The 22,172-nt window shown below is 32.9% G+C and overlaps 2 protein-coding genes across 2 annotated transcripts in view; one reads left to right on the forward strand and one right to left on the reverse strand.

The window, feature by feature from the left end:
* LOC127733824 (uncharacterized) overlaps window positions 1-22,172 on the forward strand; it is a 131,146-nt gene that overhangs the window by 64,006 nt on the left and 44,968 nt on the right. The gene's annotated exons all lie outside the window — the stretch shown is intronic.
* On the reverse strand, window positions 2,585-15,687 carry LOC127733822 (epoxide hydrolase 4-like). The gene is made up of 6 exons (XM_052243213.1): window positions 15,379-15,687; window positions 7,535-7,659; window positions 7,058-7,170; window positions 6,000-6,168; window positions 5,020-5,183; window positions 2,585-3,153 (listed from the first exon to the last, which is right to left on the reverse strand). Exons 1-6 carry the CDS (start codon window positions 15,583-15,585, stop codon window positions 2,894-2,896), a joined length of 1,038 nt encoding a protein of 345 aa, XP_052099173.1. The 5' UTR covers window positions 15,586-15,687; the 3' UTR covers window positions 2,585-2,893.

Here is a 22,172-nt window from a genome sequence, read left to right on the forward strand (position 1 = left end):
TTGCTGTTTTGTAAATACAGTCTGGGGTTAAAGTTTATTACACACCAACTACTTTGTCAAACTTTCATCGAATTTTATGAAAATTTGGCAGAACCTTTTTTAAGATTACCAGATAATGTCTAAAGCATTTTTAAAAATATTTTTTCAGAATTTACTGACTTTGTTTAATTGCATTTAACAGACAGTCTGGGATCATTTATTTTGGACATTATTCTTCAAGATCAAGAAAAAGCATCTAAAAAAAGTTAGATTTTTTCTTAAATCCTGTTGTTGACTGATAATGGATTCACTTTTTAGTCAATATTACAATTTTACACGGACATCAGCAATCCCAAGCAAGACAAAGCGCGACGACGACAAGGGTTTTTTTTTAACGACCTTGTCTACCCATGAGGGTCTTGCACGGTCGGCTCTGGCTTGCGCCTTTTTGGGCATTTAAATAATTTATTTTTACCTTATGGTAATTGATATAGAGAGAAAGGGTTCCACGGAACTCTTTACGAATTTTTATATTACACCTGGCCACCTATGAAAATTAATTATTTCATGTGTCTATTAAAGGAATTTGCGCATAGAAATTGAAGAAATTTAGATGGTCATCATAATTAATAGAACGACAACATTGAAATGGAGATTTGCTCTAAAGTTTTGGATTTTTTGTCGATTGATTGTTTTACCCCACATCTCCTTTTTAATATATTTTACAGTAACTGGTTTCGACGTTTTCTCTAAGACCAATGATCATTAGATTCCAAATTAACACATTATAATATACAAATTAGACTTTAAGGTATGTTGCTATTGAAGAGTTTTTAATGACAGAAATGGTATATCTTTCGATAACGCGTGAGCTTCCGGGGTTTGCCCCCTCGAACCTCCTACCAGGAAGTCCTCTGCCCTGGAACCGCTCAAGGCCCACAGGCCCCTCACCGAGGTCCGGGCGTACACTTAAAAATGGCCTAGCTACGCCACTGACTTTGCTTTCTTTTTATTGTACTTGCTTGTTGAAAATGCAAGGTTACAATGCTTTGTTGACAAAAACATCTCGAGTGTACAAATAAATATTGTGGAAGCAAAACTATTGTATTAAGGACATTTTTTTTATATATGTTTTCCAAAAGATTTCAATTGTTTGGTTGTGCAGGATGTATAAAATCGCAGCAACGTCCGGAGTGAATGGGGACGTTAAATCATATACCTCGTTTAATTTGGTGACTATGTTGAACGCATCTATCCCGTCGAGCTTGAGATAAAGGATACAACAGATACAGTTAAGTCTGCCTAAATATCTTGACTTACATCTAGAAATTGACAATGAAGGTCGGTTGAAAACAAAACTTTATGACAAATGAGATGATTTCAGCTTCCCAATTGAGAACTTTCCATTTTTATGTAGCAACATTCCATCACCGCCTGCATACGGAGTATATATCTCCCAGTTGATACCATACTCCAGGGTTTGTATTTCCTATCATGATTTCCTTGATAGAGGGCTGCTGCTCACAAGGAGGCTATTAAACCAAGAGTTCCAAGTGGTGAAGTTGAAATCATCCCTTCGTAAATTTTACGGACGCCATCACGAGTGGTTGACCGTTACGGAATATCAGTTTCACATATGATAGCGGATATGTTCCTAATGTCATAACTACAATCCCGTCCCCTTTTCCCGAATATGACCTACCGAATTAGACTTATCACCGGGTTTATTATAGCATGAGCAACACGACGGGTGCCACATGCATGTGGAGCAGGATCTGCTTACCCTTCCGGAGCAACCGAGATCACCCCCAGTTTTTGGTGGGGTTCAAGTTGCTCATCCTTTAGTTTTCTATGTTGTGTTTTGTGTACTATTGTTTGTCTGTTGGTGTTTTTCTTTTTAAGCCATGGCGTTGTCAGTTTATTTTCGACTTATGAGTTTGAATGTCCCTTTGGTATCTTTTGTCTCTCTTTTAGAGAGTGACATGCTCTCTGTACGTTAAGAACCCTTACAACAACTGTTTGAGGGGTCTGTAGGTGGCCTGTTATTTAAGGCTAATCTGATGTTCTATCTTTGATTGTTAGAATTGTGAACTACTTACTGAATGTTTACCACGAGTACTAGTAAATAAAAGTCGACGAGCGCATGCTACAAAGGGAGCATACTTTGTTTAACATTATTAAATACCTACGTCCCCCTTCAAATTTAAATTGAAGTTTTATTCAATATTTCAGTCTAGAGATCTTTTTTTCTTTTTCTTTTTCCTACAACGTCCTAAATATGCATTAAATATTTACCACATGATGTTCAATATCAAACAAATGGTTTATGTTGAACAAATATACAGTTGTGTCCGGCAGGATTTAGGAATTTATCATTTAATCCTCAAGCTAATGAAATCAGAGCTGCCCACACTGAGGTTAAATTGAATGTTTTGCATTCAGCTTAGATAGCATGCATCATTATATAATGATTATACAGGTAGTCAACGAAAGATTCTTCATTAATAACTTAATTAAAATGCACTGTCACAAAACTGTGTGTTTGGTGTTCTCGAACTGTTCCTATAGATATTAAACAATGTAATTGCTATAGATAACAATGTAATTGCTATAGATAACACTGTAATTGCTATAAATAACACTGTAATTGCTGTTTCAATTACAAATGTATTGTACAAAGACTAAAATAATTAAATGTTTTAAAGGAAACCTCTCTTCTTCATTTTAAATGTTGTTAATTTCTCCTAGTTATTTTATTAAAATATAGAAAAATCTATCAACTACTCTTATAATCCAATTTATAATAGTGATTGACAGATACATAAAATCAACCTATCATGAAAACTACGTTTATATGTACAACCTTTTGGTTATGATTGTCAAAAAAAAGAAAACAGTTATCCTGAAACAAGTCTTAGGCACTGAGCCATTCCCGCATCAATTTGTTCACTTCCTCAGGGCTATCCATCTGAACCCAGTGGCTGGCATCTTCAACGTATTTAACGGTAAGATTTGGGACATATTTGGATGGCAATGAAGCTATTTCTTTGTTTAAAGCAGTATCTTTGCATCCCCAGATGACCAATGTTGGTGTCTCTATGGTATTGTAAATGAATTTTCCTGGAGGGTACCGAAGTGCTGCTCGGTAGTAGTTAATTGGTGCAGTAAGTCCACCTATAAATCATATTAACTAAATATAGGAGCAGTAATTCAATAGTTGTCGTTGGTTGTTTATATGTTTTTCGTTTATTATCTTATTATAAATCAGGACGTTGGTTTTCTTGTTTGAATAGTTTTACATTTAGTAATGTCAGGTTTGTTCATAGCTTACTATACAGTATATGTTTTGCACATTGTTGAAGGAAGAATGGTGATCTATAGTTGCTTACATCCATTTTATTTGGTCTCTTGTTGAATCAATTACAGTCGTTGTCTCCCGAGGTAAATTCCTTTACTAAAGTTAAAGAGTGTTTTAATAAAGTCATAATGCAGATTATTGATACATTTACAACGAAGGGTTGGAATCATGTAATGTTTACTTTTATTATATCAGTACATTCGTATTTTCTCTTCAATCTTTAATACTGTCAAAGTGACCATTTTGATGAAAAGTTTAGTTGTCGAATACATTCCCGAATAGGGACTATAAATACCCTACAAAACGCAATTTATTACTAGTATACAAATATTATATAAACAAAATTAGCTATTACAGAAGTTCTATATTTTGCATCTTAAAAATGTTTCACAACAAGTTATTAAATTTGGATTTAGCAACAAGTAGTGGGGTAGATATTGTAGTTCGTAGGGCAAAAGGATATTAGAATAAAAGCCCCAAATTGGATTTTAAATTACCCTGACTTTTGGATCCAATGTACGAATTCAATTTTTTGGGGCAGGACAAATTTTTAGAATAAGTAACTAAATCAATGTCTTATGCAACCAAAAAGGCCAAATACATGAACTTCGTACATTTAAAGAAATATAAAATATAAATAAAATTGAATAAAATCAATTAATCTGAAATAGAGATAGTTAACTGCTGAATAACAAATTTTCGTATACATAATTTTTGTTGTCCAATCCATGTATAAAGAATAAAAATTTGAAATGGTCTAGCCTTATATTCTTCTCTTATATTATTACTTGAATTAAACATTTAATTATTTTTATATTACACTTATATTATTACTTGAATTAAACATTTAATTATGTTTATATTACACTTTATTATTACTTGAATTAAACATTTAATTATGTTTATATTACACTTTATTATTACTTGAATTAAACATTTAATTATGTTTATATTACACTTATATTATTACTTGAATTAAACATTTAATTATGTTTATATTACACTTTATTATTACTTCAATTAAACATTTAATTATGTTTATATTACACTTATATTATTACTTGAATTAAACATTTAATTATGTTTATATTACACTTTATTATTACTTGAATTAAACATTTAATTATGTTTATATTACACTTTATTATTACTTGAATTAAACATTTAATTATGTTTATATTACACTTTATTATTACTTGAATTAAACATTTAATTATGGTTATATTACACTTATATTATTACTTGAATTAAACATTTAATTATGTTTATATTACACTTTATTATTACTTCAATTAAACATTTAATTATGTTTATATTACACTTTATTATTACTTGAATTAAACATTTAATTATGTTTATATTACACTTATATTATTACTTGAATTAAACATTTAATTATGTTTATATTACACTTTATTATTACTTCAATTAAACATTTAATTATGTTTATATTACACTTTATTATTACTTGAATTAAACATTTAATTATGTTTATATTACACTTTATTATTACTTGAATTAAACATTTAATTATGCTTATATTACAAGGTGTTATACTTTATAAACATGTATCATGCTTAAGCAGAAGGAAAATTCGACATGTGTTTTCACAGCCATACCTTTTGTAGGCCTTACCTGCAGTTAGATGTACAAATTTGCGTGTATCTATATATGGTACCTACCTGGTCTAGATAATGCATATTTGTATGCCTCAACATCATCAACTGACATTTTTGATACAGCTAAACCGCTACGTTTACCAGTAAACACTTGTTGTACGGTTTCATAATCAAACAGCCAAAAAATTATCTCCGGAATCCATGGTGTTTGGAAAAACATGATGTACCTACAAGTTTTAAATGATTGATTGATTGACTGATTTAAATATGACTAACGCCCAGTGGCAAACACTTCAGGACATTTCAGGATTTTTCTGGACGCCAACAAATCAAGCAATAAATTACCTGACCTCGATCCGGTTGAGCATCGTTGGGTCAAATATCATAACAATGGGATAATATTTAACCCTAGGTTACTTTCTGTTGTTTGTCTAAACTCCTTGCTTAAATAATTGAACTTTGCTCCGTACCTTGGTTAAGGTATACCTTCAGCGCTATAGACTTAAAAAATTATAACCCATAACCTGCATGATACTATCAAGACTCGTTCGTTGAAACCTTCCTCAGTTGAAGGTGTACTCAAACAATATTTATCAATCTATTGATAAGATCACAGAATTAAAATCATCAAAACCTAATAATAAATAGTTGTTCCTGAAGGTTTTCTTTCATTTTCTGCTATAGGAATTTTGCTGTTTCACTTAACTAATCAAGCTGCACATTTCACAGAAGTGTATGCCCTGATCCGTTCCCATTTTGCCTTTATAAGGTGTGAACTCGGCATGTTTTTCCTCTTTTCGGTATTCTTTCCAGACTTTTAAGTTTGGTATTGCAAATTAATGTTATTCCGAAATGTCATACCTCTTAATCCGTTCAAATCATCATGTACAACATTTTGATAACAAATTTACTGACGCGAAACTTTAGTATAAAGACATTGAATCAAGACATTTCTATAATATCACAGTTTTTATTGAGATGTTTAAATATAGATAAAGCCCCCCCCCCCTAATTATTGCTAAGAAGTTTAAAAGTTTACCTACCAAGATTTTTTGCCCTGTGATTTATTTTTCTTCATATACTCCCGAAATGATCCAGAATGAGGTGCATTCATAACAATCAATTTATCTATCATATCTTGGTGTTTACCAGCAAACTGGTATGCAAGCACGCCACCCCAGTCATGGGAAACCAATACGCAAGTTCTGTATCCTTTGTAAAAAGAAAAGAAAACAATTGTGGCTTACATCTATCTACACTTTTTCAAACTAATCTCGTTATTAATAAATTGTATAATTGGTGTTTTTATGTCGTATTTGAAATAGCTGTTGACGAGAAAAGGGAGTCAATTTTAAAAGTGGGGGTCACAATCAAAAAGAAAGAAAGAAAGAAGAATAAAGGAAGTCCTTCCAAGACAAAAACACTATGTTACACACTTTAATCTGGAATAGTTCCTACAAAACTATTGGCGCCTGTTATGACAAGTGAAAATCTGTTGAAAAGTCGTATTCGGTGACAAGACATAAAAGAGGATAAGAGGACAGGAAAGTTACTACAACATCTGAAAGTATCAATAAATGATAACTGACTCCTTAACTCTTTGTTCCTAAGGTACTATTGGTCCGAGGACACAGTTATCGTCCTTAGAAAAAATTTTCGTTGTCTTTTCGTTGTCTTCAAATATAGTCCCTAGTGTGGACAGTGTATAACTTGCAAATTTTTTTCATACACTTTCCTAATTTATTTCTTTATATTTTATGCATGAAATATTAAGTAAGGGGATGAAATTACATGTTAAAAAAATTTGGGTGCTGAATCTTTATTTTAAGTAGTGATTTGGTCCAGTTAAAAAAGGTCAAAATCTAGTAAGTCTGAAGCTGTCAAACTGAATTTTAGACCCCCTTAACATAGAACTGTCAATATATTGAGTTAGAGGTGGTAGACTTTTCTATAATTTTAAAATTATTTGTCCCAATAGTAGTAAACTACACTGTAAAAATCTTTTTGGAATAGAGCAGGTGCGATTTTTTTAATTTGACTTTATTGTCTAAAAGAAATGCGCTACGAAATAACTGTGTTCTCGGGCCTAATAGCTAATTACCTAAGGCTGGGATCAGTTGTTTGATATCGGCGATCATTTTCTCCGTATTATAGGCTGCTATACCACTTGGTTTATCAGAGTCTGCATATCCTCTCAAGTCGATGGCCACACATCTGGAATACACAACGCACTTCTATTCAAAACCATTGCATGCATGAAATATGCGTAGAATATCATACCTTTTTGCGCTCCATCTCTCCATTTGTGCGAATTCCGTTTTAGTAATATAATTATTTATCTATTGATGTACTAGTATCCTGACTTAGATTTAAATGATTAATATTGCTGTCTTATTTATATAATCTAAGCAATGTGATATGTAAGCAGTTTGAAAATGACGTAAAAAAGAAAAATGTTTAATGTGATATTATTTACATAATTTTTATGTTTTCCTTAAATTTTTCATCCAGTTTTAACGTTGAATGTGTATTCATGTTATCATATGAACACGTATAAGCTTATATCAAAGTATAATACCTGTAATCTTTCTTGAACTCTCTGATTTGATGTCGCCATGAATACCAAAATTCAGGGAAACCATGCAGAAATAGCATTAATGGTTTACTTTCATCTCCACTTGCCACATAATGCAACCGTACCTCCTAAAACATACAAATATTGTCTGTGAAAAGTAATGGTCCATGAAAAGCCTGATTAATAAGGTCTCTTCTAAAACATAGATATAATGTCCGGGAAAAGTCAGATTGCTCTGGTTTCTCTTAAAAATAGAGATATTGTTCGTGAAAAGTCAGATTAATGAGGTCTCTTCTAAAACATAGATATTGTCCGTGAAAAGTTAGATTAATAAGGACTCACCTTAACATAGAGATATAAAGATATCATCCGTGAAAATGCCGATTATGAGGTCTCTTCTTAAACATAGAGATATTGTCCGTGAAAAGTCAGATTAGTATAGAATGTCTTCCCTTAACATAGAGATATTGTCCGTGAAAAGTCAGATTAGTATAGTAGGTCTTCCTTTAACATTGAGATATTGTTCGTGAAAAGTCAGATTAGTAAAGTAGGTCTTCCCTTAAGATTGAGATATTGTCTGTGGAAAGTCAGATTAGTATAGAAGGTCTTCCCTTAACATATAAATATTGTCCGTGAAAAGTCAGATTAGTATAGTATGTCTTCCCTTAACATAGAGATATTGTCCGTGAAAAGTCAGATAAGTATAGTAGCTCTTCCCTTAACATTGAGATATTTTCCGTGAAAAGTCAGATTAGTATAGTAGGTCTTCCCTTAACATTGAGATATTGTCCGTGAAAAGTCAGATTAGTATAGTAGGTCTTCCCTTAACATTGAGATATTGTCCGTGAAAAGTCAGATTAGTATAGTAGGTCTTCCCTTAACAAAGAAATATTGTCCGTGAAAAGTCAGATTAGTATAGTAGGTCTTCCCTTAACATAGAGATATGTTCCGTGAAAAGTCAGATTAATCTAGTAGGTCTTCCCTTAACATAGAGATATTGACTGTGAAAAGTCATATTAGTCTAGTAGGTCTTCCCTTAACATTAAGATATTGTCCGCGAAAAGTCAGATTATTATAGTAGGTCTTCCCTTAACATAGAGATATTGTCCGTGAAAAGTCAGATTAGTATAGTAGGTCTTCCCTTAACATTGAGATATTGTCCGTGAAAAGTCAGATTAGTATAGTAGGTCTTCCCTTGAGGGCATACGATACAGTTTTGATCCCACGGTGAATTTTTGACTAAAATTTGCATACCAGCTATTTTTTACCTGGACAATTCAAACGGCGTTTTGCATTTGCGCCGATTGTTTTTTTCATTTGAGCCGATTTTTTTACAGGTAAATTACAGGTGAATGTTATTTTTCATTTATCATTATAGACCTCTTCCGTTCGCCAGTTGTACAAATGTTATGAATTGTCAATCATAACATGTATATAACTGTTGTCCTCTACTCACCACGGGGAGGTGGAAGTATGATTTTGAGCAGGATAAGTCAATTTAAAAGCACTGTGTTCACATACTTTAAAATCAAGAAGTAAAAACCTAAGATAAAAGCACTCTGTTTTTACTTTGTTTATACTAAAATGACGAATTAAAAATCTATTTACAACATTAAAATCCATAAAAACGGAATACATTAAAATCATAAATCTGTTCTTGCATAGGCAACACATCTAATATATTCCTTTCTTGTGATTTCGTCTCTATATTTGTCGTAATTGTCAGTAACGAAGTCCATCTTTTCTTTCTCTGGCTAACGTACTGATGCGGGCATTTCTAGAGTTCGCATTTTAACATACGTAACGGCCTGGATTTTCTTAACTTAAACATAAGTGAACAACGTTTATAACCAGATTTTACCAATATACATTCAAGGTATAGTACATTTACAAATATTTACTCACCTGTATTAAACTGTAAATACAATTAGGAGCAAATATAAAATCGACGCAAATGAAACTAGAGGCTCTCAAGAGCCTGTGTCGCTCAACTGTATTTACTGATGCTTTGGAAATCATGTAAAATAAGGTTAAAATCATAATTAATAGTATTAGTTAGATATTAGATATTATAATGATATCTAAGATAATAACAAAAAACTGCAAAATTTTTGTAAAATTACTAACTCAGGGGCAGCAACCCAACAACGGGTTGTCGGATTCGTCTGAAAATTACAGGGCAGATAAATCTTAATCTGATGAACATTTTTGCCACATGTCAGATTTGCTCTAAATGCTTTAGTTTCAGAGATATAAACCAAAAGCTGCATTTTACCCCTATGTTCTATTGTTAACCAAGTCGGCCATGATGGTTGGAAGTCGGGGTCATCGGACAAATTTTTTAAACTAGATACCCTAATAATGATTGTGGCCAAGTATGGTTAAATTTGTCTCAGTAGTTTCAGAGAAGAAGATTTTTGTAAAAGATTACAAAAATTTACAAAAAATTGTTAAAAATTAACTTAAAAGGGCAAAAACTCCTAAAGGGGTCGACTGACAATTTTGGCCATGACAACTTATTTGTAGATCTTACTTTGCTGAACAGTTTATCTCTATCTATAATAATATTCAAGATAATAACCAAAAACTACAAAATTTCTTTAAATTTACCAATTCAGGGGCAGAAACCCAACAACAGGTTGTCAGATTTGTCTGGCAATTTCCGGGCAGATAGATCTTGACCTGATAATCAGTTTTACCCTATGTCAGATTTACTCTAAATGCTTTGGTTTCAGAGATATAAGCCAAAATCTACATTTTACCCCTATGTTCTATTTTTAGCCATGGCGGCCATCTTGGTTGGTTGGCGGGTTCATCGGACACATTTTTTAAACTAGATACCCTAATGATGATTGTGGACAAGTTTGGTTAAATTTGGCCCAGTGGTTTCAGAGGAGAAGATTTTTGTAAAAAACTAACGACGACGGACGACGACGACGACGACGACGACGCCGACGACGACGACGGACGACGGACGACGGACGCCAAGTGATGAGAAAAGCTCACTTGGCCCTTCGGGCCAGGTGAGCTAAAAATGAAATCGGCGCAAATAAAGAATGAAAATTTTAAAAATCGGCGCAAATGTCATACGCCCAATTCAAAATTGTAATAAAAAATATACTTTTATGTGCTACTTTAAGACATAAATGGCGTTAAATTTTAAGACACTTACTAAAAATTTCGGTTTCCTGGACATTTCTATCATTTGGATAAACATACCCAACTTTTTTGTTTCAAAAGATAAACACAAGCGGATTTTTGTAAAAATATTTGGGATATCTTTTTTACATGTGTATGCTTTGAATTTGTGTGACATTTCTTTGGATATAGTTCATTTTTATCAAATTATTATGATTTTAGATAAAAACGGCTTTTTTTGACGTATATTAATCTAATTTAAAAAATTCCATCGGTGATTTGTTCTTGAAAATTGGTACAAATAACCTTCATACATAATCAAGCCAAATATCATTTTCAAAAATGGCGATCCATGAACTCGTTTTCAAGCTAATGCTTAAAATCAGTCGAAAAATGCATCTTTTCCCGATAAGTCATAGTTTGGCGTTGCGAAAACAACATTTTACGTCAGCAACGTCATTACCTCCCCACTGACCTTGAGGTCACAACATAGCCAATCAATTAACTTTGTACAAACTTCGTCGTTTCAAAATATGAAATAGAAAGTGTTTCTCATTCGGAATCCTTAAACTGGGCGGGAACATTCTATGATATTTTGTGTACAACGTAAATGTTAAATCAGTGTTTGAAAGTCGAACAAGATAATATTTTTTTGTAATTTATGCTAAAAAAAGAAATGTATTTTAGAATATCCAAATAAAAGAAATCTGATTTGGATTCGTTTTGTGCTCAATGGAATTTATTACGACTTTTTGAATATTTATTCCTTTTTAGTGACTATTTTGGGATCGAATTTAATGAGGTTCATATTTAAGTATGTACCAGAACAATAAGACAGCAATCATGCAAACGACAAAAACAACCAAAGGACATCTAGAGGGCAACTTTATATGTTTCAACAATATATGTAGGTGTCTACACTGTCCAGTTCTAAATCGTCAAGAATTTATATAAGAATTGTGAATAAATTTACTGGAAACGATAAAAAAATATGTCATTAAATCGCAATTCTCCAAATAATGTAACAATTAAGAAGAAGCCTGAATATCAAAAAAGTTGATAATTTAAAAGTTACCAATTTTTTACTACATAAAGAAAACTTTCCTAGGATCCCTAGATACGGAATATCGTCCGCATATTTCCAAAACGTTCATGTAAACTAATGGCGTCATGTGTTAAAACAGTTATTGGCTAATCAAATTGGTGTATATCATCTAATCTGTACGATCGGGATGACCCTTTAACCCGAAATCCTACGTCGTTCGGTTAGAGTAGGGTCACCCGAGCCGTGTAGATTAAATGAGATATACAGATTTGCTTACACAATAACTATAACATTGTCCGTTAAAAGTCCAATTTAATGAAGTCTCTCCTACAACATAGAGATATTTTCCGTGAAAAGTCCGATTAATGAGATCTCTCCTGAAACAAAGAGATATTGTCCGTGAAAAGTCCGATTAATGAAGTCTCTCCTACAGCATAGAGATATTGTCCGTGAAAAGTCCGATTAATGAGGTCTCTCCTACAACATATAGATATTGTCCGTGAAAAGTCCGATTAATGAAGTCTCTCCTACAACATAGAGATATTGTCCGTGAAAAGTCCGATTAATGAAGTCTCTCCTACAACATAGAGATATTGTCCGTGAAAAGTCCGATTAATGAAGTCTCTCCTACAACATAGAGATATTGTCCGTGAAAAGTCCGATTAATGAAGTCTCTCCTACAACATAGAGATATTGTCCGTGAAAAGTCCGATTAATGAAGTCTCTCCTACAACATAGAGATATTGTCCGTGAAAAGTCCGATTAATGAAGTCTCTCCTACAACATAGAGATATTGTTCGTGAAAAGTCCGATTAATGAAGTCTCTCCTACAACATTGAGATATTGTCCATGAAAAGTCCGATAAATGAGGTCTCTCCTACAACATAGAGATATTGTCCATGAAAAGTCCGATAAATGAGGTCTCTCCTACAACATAGAGATATTGTCCATGAAAAGTCCGATTAATGAAGTCTCTCCTACAACATAGAGATATTGTCCGTGAAAAGTCCGATTAATGAGGTTTCTCCTACAACATAGAGATATTGTCCGTGAAAAGTCCGATTAATGAAGTCTCTCCTGAAACATAGAGATATTGTCCATGAAAAGTCCGATTAATGAAGTCTCTCCTACAACATAGAGATATTGTCCGTGAAAAGTCCGATTAATGAAGTCTCTCCTACAACATAGAGATATTGTCCGTGAAAAGTCAGATCACCAAAGCCTCTTCTAAAACTTAAAAATATTGTCCGTGAAAAGTCAGGTTAATTATGCCTCTCTGAAAACATAAGAGATATTGTCCGTGAAAAGTCAATTTACCTACTTAAAACATAGATATTTTGTCCGTGTAAAGTCAGGTTACTTGTGCCTGTCTTTAACATAGACATATTGTCCTTGGAAAGTCAGGTTACTTGTGCCTGTCCTTAACATAGACATATTGTCCTTGGAAAGTCAGGTTACTTGTGCCTGTCCTTAACATAGACATATTGTCCTTGGAAAGTCAGGTTACTTGAGCCTGACATAATGTCCTTGTAAACTCAGATAACTGAGGTTTATCCGAAAACATAAAGATATCGTAGTGATATCGTCCGTAAAAATTCAGATACCTGAAGGAAATAATAACATCAAAATATGACTCTGGGTATTTTTTTTTTTGGTTTTGTTGTATTGTTAGATACCCGTATCATTTACGTTCACAACTCATCATTTTTTTTTTATTTTATGCGTTGTTTCACAAATCTTTTACATGGAGTCTTCCAACGAACTTTTATAACGACTTCCTGGTAAAGGAGAAAAAAACAAACCCATTGAGACCCGAATTTTAATCAGTTTTTGTTTTTAGAGAAGGTCGATGTTGATCCCTATGTCATGTATATTAATCCCAATGATTTATCTCTGAAATCGTAAAAGCCTAGGTCAACGTTGTTTAAACAACACTGACAAGAAATTTCGATAAAAATATAATAATAAAGAAAACAACTTCAAAATAGACTTTGAACGTGTTAAAAAACTGGCATTAAATCATTTCTTTCTGTCCTTTTGATCTTGGAAAATGTTAGTCAAAATAATTATGAGTATTGGAAGCCTTTTTTTATTTTATATTTGACCCCTTACCGGTCAATAACTTGACGGGTCTATAAAATCAAAATTCAAAAATTCATCAGCAGATGTCATTTACTATCTGGACTAAGAAAATGTATAAAAATGGAAAGTAAAAATTATCATAGACATACTATGATCGATTGATCGATTTATACTGTTTAGAGTCCAGCCTAAAATGTCACATGCATATTCATGACAATAACATAATGTTAAACATATATATATATATATATATATACATCCTGCTTGGTTGGATCTCGAGGGTTGGATTTCAACATGCTAGCTAGCAATGGACCATTCCAGATAATGTCTGCTAAAGGGGGATGGATGGTTGTTTTTGAGGGGGTGTAAAATTTATACATCTTAGGGGTGTATTTTTTTGTTTTTTTCATCTGACACGTACAATTATACGCAAAAAACTTCTAAGGGTCTAGCAGCAGTAAATATTTTGCAAGGTAAAAATAATTACATCTTATAGGGGTTGAAAAAATGCCTCGGTCAGATCTTAGGGGTGCTTTTGTATCTATAGACAATTTAATATTATATATTATCTGGCATTGTATTTATGACTGAATATATTGTTGTTTAAAAGCACAAAAGTAGACTATGTAACATTCTGAAGAAAGACATACTACCCTTCTCAAACACACGTCGTTCGAAGCGGTTACGTGCAGTGGAAATTTATGACTAATGTTTATTATATTCAAAGGAAAAATTCAAACATAAAAATAGTTAGCAATCTAAGTAGAACAAAAAGATTTGAAAGGTACAATGTACCTATTTCGCTGGCATAACATCTCTTGTCTTTGGCCAAGCAGTCGTGACAGACTTTATTGGATGCCGAATAAATCTCCAAATAATACCCATTACTGACATGGCAGCGAAAAAATATCCAAATATTAGTGCCAAACTATATTGAACGTAGTGGCTCACCCACTCCATATCAACAGTTTTTTTTAAACAGACACTGTGAAAACTATAAACCGTTTTGTGTACTTTGGACCGTAAAAGAACGAAATGATTCACTTTACTGAACGATAAAAAGATATAAAGATAAACAGGGAACTAGTATTCTGAGGTCAATTTCTAGAATGACAAAAAAAATTACATCTTAGGGGTTGAAACAATGCCTCGGTCAGACCTTAGGGGTGCTTTAGTATCTATAGACAATTTTATATTATATATTATCTGGCATTGTATTTATGACTGAATATATTGTTGTTTAAAAGCACAAAAGTAGACTATGTAACATTCTGAAGAAAGACATACTACCCTTCTCAAACACACGTCGTTCGAAGCGGTTACGTGCAGTGCAAATTTATGACTAATGTTTATTATATACAAAGGAAAAATTCAAACATAAAAATAGTTAGCAATCTAAGTAGAACAAAAAGATTTGAAAGGTACGATGTACCTATTTCGCTGCGTTCTGTGCGAATTTCAGAATAACCTGAAAACAGGATAAGCTTTCGAGGAGTGATATTCCAGGTGTCATGCGAGTACATTATAGCTAATACATAGATTTACGGGAAGCGGTCAGATTGTGATGAATACTTGTACTTGCCTCTAAGTGTATGAATCCGTGGGAACCTAATGTTGGGTCATTCAAACAGGCTGGCATTACATCCCTTGTCTTTGGCCAAGCAGTCGTGACAGACTTTATTGGATGCCGAATAAATCTCCAAATAATACCCATTACTGACATGGCAGCGAAAAAATATCCAAATATTAGTGCCAAACTATATTGAACGTAGTGGCTCACCCACTCCATATCAACAGTTTTTTTGAAACAAACACTGTGAAAACTATAAACCGTTTTGTGTACTTTGGACCGTAAAAGAACGAAATGATTCACTTTACTGAACGATAAAAGGATATAAAGATAAACAGGGAACTAGTATTCTGAGGTCAATTTCTAGAATGACAAAAAGTAAAATTCGAAACCATTGATGGTTTTATTCTGAACATCCGGATCATAGCTCATACTGGATATGGTGGGTCTCATTGAGGGTCGTAATGGGGGTACCCTCATGACGATTAACGGTAAAAATTCTTGCCAAATGACGTTAACGGTAATTTTTGGTACATGACGATAAAATGTACACTCTCTTTTAGACGATAAAAAAATCGACTGATTTTGACGAATCACGTTAAATTTTTTCCAAAAATAACGGTAACGATAATTATTTCAGACCTCTGACGAATCACGATAAGGATATTTTGACGAATCACGGTAAATTTTTAACCAATTTGACGCTAACGGTAGCCTAAAATGACCGTTTGACGCCTGACGCGGTAAAGGGCATTACTACCTTCCTCATTGGGGTCTAAGTGTGACGCGGGATTGCCGATTTTTTGTAAGCGTGACACGTGAAAGTCATATTATTGTGCCGTGAAAACGGGAAATGAAGTCTAGCGGGACACGGGAAATTACAAAAAAATGAAAATTGCTTACGTTCATAGTGTAAGCGGGATACAGGAATCTGACAAAACAGTTAGCGGGATCCGGGATCAGAACCCCCAATGAGACCCCCGATATGGAGGAGGTTGGACAGGGCATACGATACAGTTTTGATCCCACGGTGATTTTTTTAACGAAAATTTGCATACAAGCTATTTTTCACTTAGTTAATTCAACTATGCAATAACTTGAAAAATATACCTTCATGTGCTAAGTTTAGAGATAAATGCCAGGGGTCGAAATTTTAGACATTTACTTAAAATTTCGGTTTCTTGGACATTTCTATCCTTTGGACAGACATACTTCAACTTTTTTGTTTCAAAAGATAAACGCATGCGGATTTTTGTAAAAAGACTTGAAATATCTGCGTTACAAAAGTATGCTCTTAATTTGTGTGACAATTCTTTTGAAAATAATTCATTTTTAGTAAAATATCATGATTATTGATCAGTTTCTAACTGGTGATTTTATTGTCAACTCTATAGTGAAAAATGTTAATCAAAGGCTTAAATTTTTATATAGAAACAAAGAGTGTCTAAAGTTCCAATCTAGGAATACATTGTGCTCTTCTCTGATTCAGTGTCATTTTGACTATGCATGTGCATGCTGGTATGAAGGTATATCAAAACAAATGAAGAAGAAACTTCAAGTGGCACACAATAAGATTGTTCTGCAATTTATTCTGCAATTACATCCCAGAAAGAGTGTGACATATTTTGAATTTAAGAAAGTGGGCTTTTTCAATATTAGTAATAGTCAAACAACTAAGACTCAATCATGTTTTCAACATTTTTAACAATATATGCCCAAATTATTTACATACTAATTTTGTTAGAAATGAAACATCTTTCAATACAAGATCTAGTAGTAAAAACTTTTATATACCAGGAATTAAAGGGTGTGAATCCACCACTTTCTTTAATAATGGAATAAAAGACTAGAATTCGTTACCAGACATGATTAAAAGTTGCTCTAAAAAATATAATTTTAAAGTAGAAGTGAAAAAAATTTTGATGGATAAATTTAAATCCATCTTTAATAGAGAATCTGTTTTTTATTAATTATACTGGGGCTTTGACCATTTATCTGTGATAAATTCTAAATGATTTGTGTTTGTATTTCTATGTGTCAACCTTTGGTGTAAACTGGAAGTCTCGTCATAAAAGGACCCCACTGGAAATAAGTTTTAATAACTTTTGTGGGTCATCCTAAGATATTAGGCTACAGTGAAAATCTAGTCAATTTAAATTTCACTCATTATTTAATCTAGTCTATTCATATTATCAAAATATCATGAAAATTTTCATAATTTTATTTTTTAAATTAAAATTTTTAGTAAACATGTAAATCATTTTAGTGTCTATAAACTATGTCTAGTGCTATATCTGTGTCATTGTAATATATTGTACCTGTCAAATTCATGCCTTTTATCTTGAATAAATACATGATTTTGGTAAAAAACGGCATTGGTTGTTGATCTCTGTTGCATGTTTATCTAATTAAAAAAAAATCATCGGTGTTTTTTTCATAAAAATTGGAACAAATAATCTTCATAAAGTATCAAGTCAAATGTCCTTTTAAAAAAGAGTGGTCTGCAGAAAAAAAGTGGTCGATTTTCGTCTAGGAGTAAGGGAGGGAAGTGGGAGTTGGTTGGGAAAAGGATATCAGGAACCAACTGTCCATCCCTTATCAAGGCCAATACAGATCAATACAGGAAGTCTGAATAACAAAACTTCAATCATGATTTTGTATTTCAATGGAATGTTTAGCTTAAACTACAAAAAAAAATACGTGTTACTAAAAAAATAAAATAATGCGTTACTAGTAATCGTCGATTTCAGTTTTATTTTCAGAAATATATAAAAGGTACCCAAATGAACCGATCGAAGGAAAACAAACATAAAATAACTCAAAACTTTTTTTCAAAAGGCCAGTTTGTGTGTGTTTCATATTTAAAAGAATACAAAGACTCCTTTCCCTCTTTGTATACATGACTTTCAGTGGATATTGGATGAGGCGCGGATTTAGTCAAAACTATTGTGTTAAAGGAGTTCTTGAAATATTTCAGGACCCCGACAAGTCGAATTCAGAATATCCTGATATATTTCAGGACCTTCATAGTTCGATTTCAGGATATCCTGAAATACTTCAGGCTATCCTGAATCCGAATTATGGAGGTACTGAAATATTTCAGGATATCAATAAATACAATAATGTTGACTAAATCCGTGCCTCATAAAATTTATAGCTATGAAACATTAACTTTGATCTTGTATATAGTTGTTTGTGGACTTTTTTTATCGGAAACTTCGTAAAACTGATGCAATAAGCGCATGCGTATTTACTTCATGAGTTTTAGGTTAAAGCCCATCGTATGACGTTTCTAATATGTGATTTTGAGTACATGTTTTGGTTTTCTTTTTAAAAAAGGTTATAAACGAACGGAACCAACAAAAATGGGCTGGGAAAATCTATTTAGAAGTATGGAAGGAGAAGCGGATTTCATACACATGTACGTCACAATATACAGTGGAATCTGTAAATTTGTCTCCACTTCAAATCTTATTAATGTATCCTATAAATGGCTTCGAAACCAACAACAGGATGCGTATAACTATACAGTAAAAATTATGCAAGAACTCAAACGAATTATTTTGAAATCTGTAAGTAGGAAATATATAGTAATTTAAGTTTTAATCACAAATGAATAAACTGGCAGTCCTTCCACTTTTGCTAATGGGATGACACTTTTTTTTTAAATCAAAAATTTTCTGTGATAGGCTGGCCGGGTTCCTTACCCGTTTTACGTCCTGTCTGAATGGGGACGTTTAGTCCGATGTCCTGTGCAGAGCGAGTGTCACCCAAGCTCTCTGCATATTAAATAACCCTTGCAACAAGTCGCTCTCCTCTCTATACATTTGTATATGAGTGTCCGTAGGTGACTTGATGCATTAAAAGTATTTGCCGTTGTTCAGCATATCAGATATCCTAATTTTCCAGTGGCAGTCCGAATTCCCCTCCCTTCATCCAGCCAACCTATTGTTCTCGTCCTGAATTTGCATGAAATATTTGCTACTGGGCGTTTTGCAAGCAACAATTATTGGGACAATCTTTCCCGTTGTTCCTTAAACGTCTGTTACAAGCTATCATTATGACTAATAAAAGTAGATGTGGGGTATACACCAATGAAAGAGCAATTATGTCTGTCAATTATTTCATGTATATATGTTACAGACATTTTCTAAATTTAGGCATTTTGTAAGACTCATTTTACATAATGACTAATTTTTCTAGGCATTTTACAAAATGCGTGGAAAAATTGAAAGGCATTTTACAAAATGCCTGAAATTATTTTATAGAATGAAATGTTAAAAAAACAATTGAAAGCTTTGAACAACAGAGCAGTTTTATTGAATGTTAAAGCTTGCATTTTAAGAGTTTTGATCATCAAAAATAAATTTTGCTGAATTATTCCAAATTCACACAATCACAGAACTCGACAATTATTTGTTATTTCTTAAAATGTTTGGATGACAGAACTGTTACACTTTATTTGTCCTTATTTTTTTGCAAATACATTGTTTGGCGTAATTTCTGGTTTCAGCACTTCGACCACATTTGGAGAAACCTGGATCATGACACATTTAGCTATTTCATTACCTTTTCTGATAAAACACTAAAACGTTCGGCAACATTGGGTTTCGCAATAAGCAGACACGTAACTCATGAATATCTTTTTTTCACATGTTCCCAAAAGATTCAAAGTTAATTAAATATATTGCCGCATGTTAGTAAAGTGCAACACTCTCTGCACCTTCAGAACTCTATGATCGTTCTGCAGGTGGAATTTTTTTTCCCTATCCAAAAAACCTTCATTTCAATTGCAAGCAGCAGTCTAAATTCCTGACCTTTATACAGGTCAATCCACTGCATGCAGAAATAACCCATATCAGAGGCGGATTAAGGGGGGGGGGGGGCAGGGCCCCACCCCCTTTTTGGGACTGTGACAATTTGGTTGATTATATAGGAAATCAATGAAGCATGACTGGAGCGGGCCCCCTCTTAGGCAGTCAGTGGGCCCCCACTTATGAAAATTTCTGGATCCGCCACTGCATATGAATCATTACCAAATTGTTCTCGTCTTAAAAATGCATGAAATAGTTGCTACTGAAAGCGAACAAACAGCAATCAGTCAATTAAAAACAAACTTCTTTTTCTCTGCTTCATATGTTTCACTTCACTGTTTTGAATCTCGATTTTCTAAACATTCGTTTGTAAATTTTGTTCTATTGAAAGAACAATTTGTGCTTCTGCCATTTTGACAAAATAATCATAAATTTATACTACTAGTATCTGAAACTACATAGTGAGTACATACTTAACGTAGTTTCACTAAAAAGAACATATCATATGACATACAAACCTTCCCAGCTGGTTTTTGAAGAATAAATTAATTCTACCGAACCATTATTTATTTTGTTTGCAAGATGTTGTGCTTTTGTCCACTTTTTGTCATATGCATCTCAATGATATCCTTTTTGTACAAGTTGCCTGAGACTGAACAGGCAATTTGTTGAATTTTGTTTCAAAATTTCAGTCATTTTACAAAATGACTAGGTATTTTTAGTCATTTTACAAAATGCCTAAATTTAAAAAAATGCCTTTAACATATATATATATATATATATTATAAATTTTTCTGTTGAATTCCGTTCTGGAATTATTAGTCGAGAAAGAATAAGAATATATTCATCTTGTTCTTTTGTATTCCTTCGCCAATTTAACAAAAATATATATCGACAACGCATATATTATATATGCCAACAAGTTTAACGCAGTTTTAATGCTAGTTCTTCTTTATAGGAAAAATATTTTCGTGAGTTTTTAAAAAGTCTTTGATAGCAAAAGATTCCATAACAAAATTTCTTCAACGAAATGATAGGTAACTGACAAGGTAAATTTTAGAATCATTATATTTATTTATTTTACATAATAAAAAGTCTTTTGAGGGCGTGGATTTTTTTTTATATCTTCCAGTTTCAATTCCGAGGGAATGATAACTAATTCTAAATTTGTTTATAAGCTTTCTTGTATCAAGATTAGGGTATGTCAAACGAAATTCTTGCTTATATTCAGTTTTTATATGTTTAAACAAAAGGAGTTTACTAGTTTGATCCAATCAAATTAAAATATAGATCTATCGTAACTTGCGACGAATGAGTATAACGAAATCAGAGATCTATATTTAAATAATAAAATTGAGAATGGAAATGGGGAATGTGTCAAAGAAACAACAACCCGACCATAGAGCAGACAACAACCGAAGGCCACCAATGGGTCTTCAATGCAGCGAGAAACTCCCGCACCCGGAGACGTCCTTCAGCTGGCCCCTAAACAAATATGTATACTAGTTCAGTGATAATGGACGTCATACTAAACTCCAAATTATACACAAGAAACTAAAATTAAAAATGATACAAGACTAACAAAGGCCAGAGGCTCCTGACTTGGGACAAGTGCAAAAATGCGGCGGGGTTAAACATGTTTTTTGAGATCTCAACCCTCCCCCTATACCTCTAGCCAATGTAGAAAAAAACAAACGCACAACAGTACGCACATGTACAGTAAAACTCATTTTAAGAGAAGTCCGAGTCCGATGTCAGAATAGGCTGATTTTGATCAAGATATGGTATCTAATTGCCATATATTTCTTTATCTCTTTGCTGAAGTTCATTTCTGTAGTATTTTTTGCTAACATAATTTTTACAGGCGCTGTATTTGTTTTATTTTCATCTTTGGGTTTGCTGATATTATTGTCTGACCAAATATGATTTACATATGAGTACCATAAATTATCACTATTTTACGAAATTTTCCTTTGATCTTACTGACTGATA

This window comes from Mytilus californianus, unplaced genomic scaffold (assembly GCF_021869535.1).
Source record: "Mytilus californianus isolate M0D057914Y unplaced genomic scaffold, xbMytCali1.0.p SCAF_3, whole genome shotgun sequence".
In the NCBI taxonomy this organism is placed as follows: Eukaryota; Metazoa; Mollusca; class Bivalvia; order Mytilida; family Mytilidae; genus Mytilus; species Mytilus californianus.

Bases quoted from the DNA above. Each gene is read 5' to 3' on its own strand.
- LOC127733822 (XM_052243213.1), bottom strand. From the start codon at position 15,585: ATGGAGTGGGTGAGCCACTACGTTCAATATAGTTTGGCACTAATATTT. The intron at 7,171-7,534 runs GTATTATACTTT...TGTGTATTCCAG, and splicing joins GAGTTCAAGAAAGATTACAG to ATGTGTGGCCATCGACTTGA. The intron at 3,154-5,019 runs GTAGGTACCATA...TATGATTTATAG, and splicing joins ATATGCATTATCTAGACCAG to GTGGACTTACTGCACCAATT.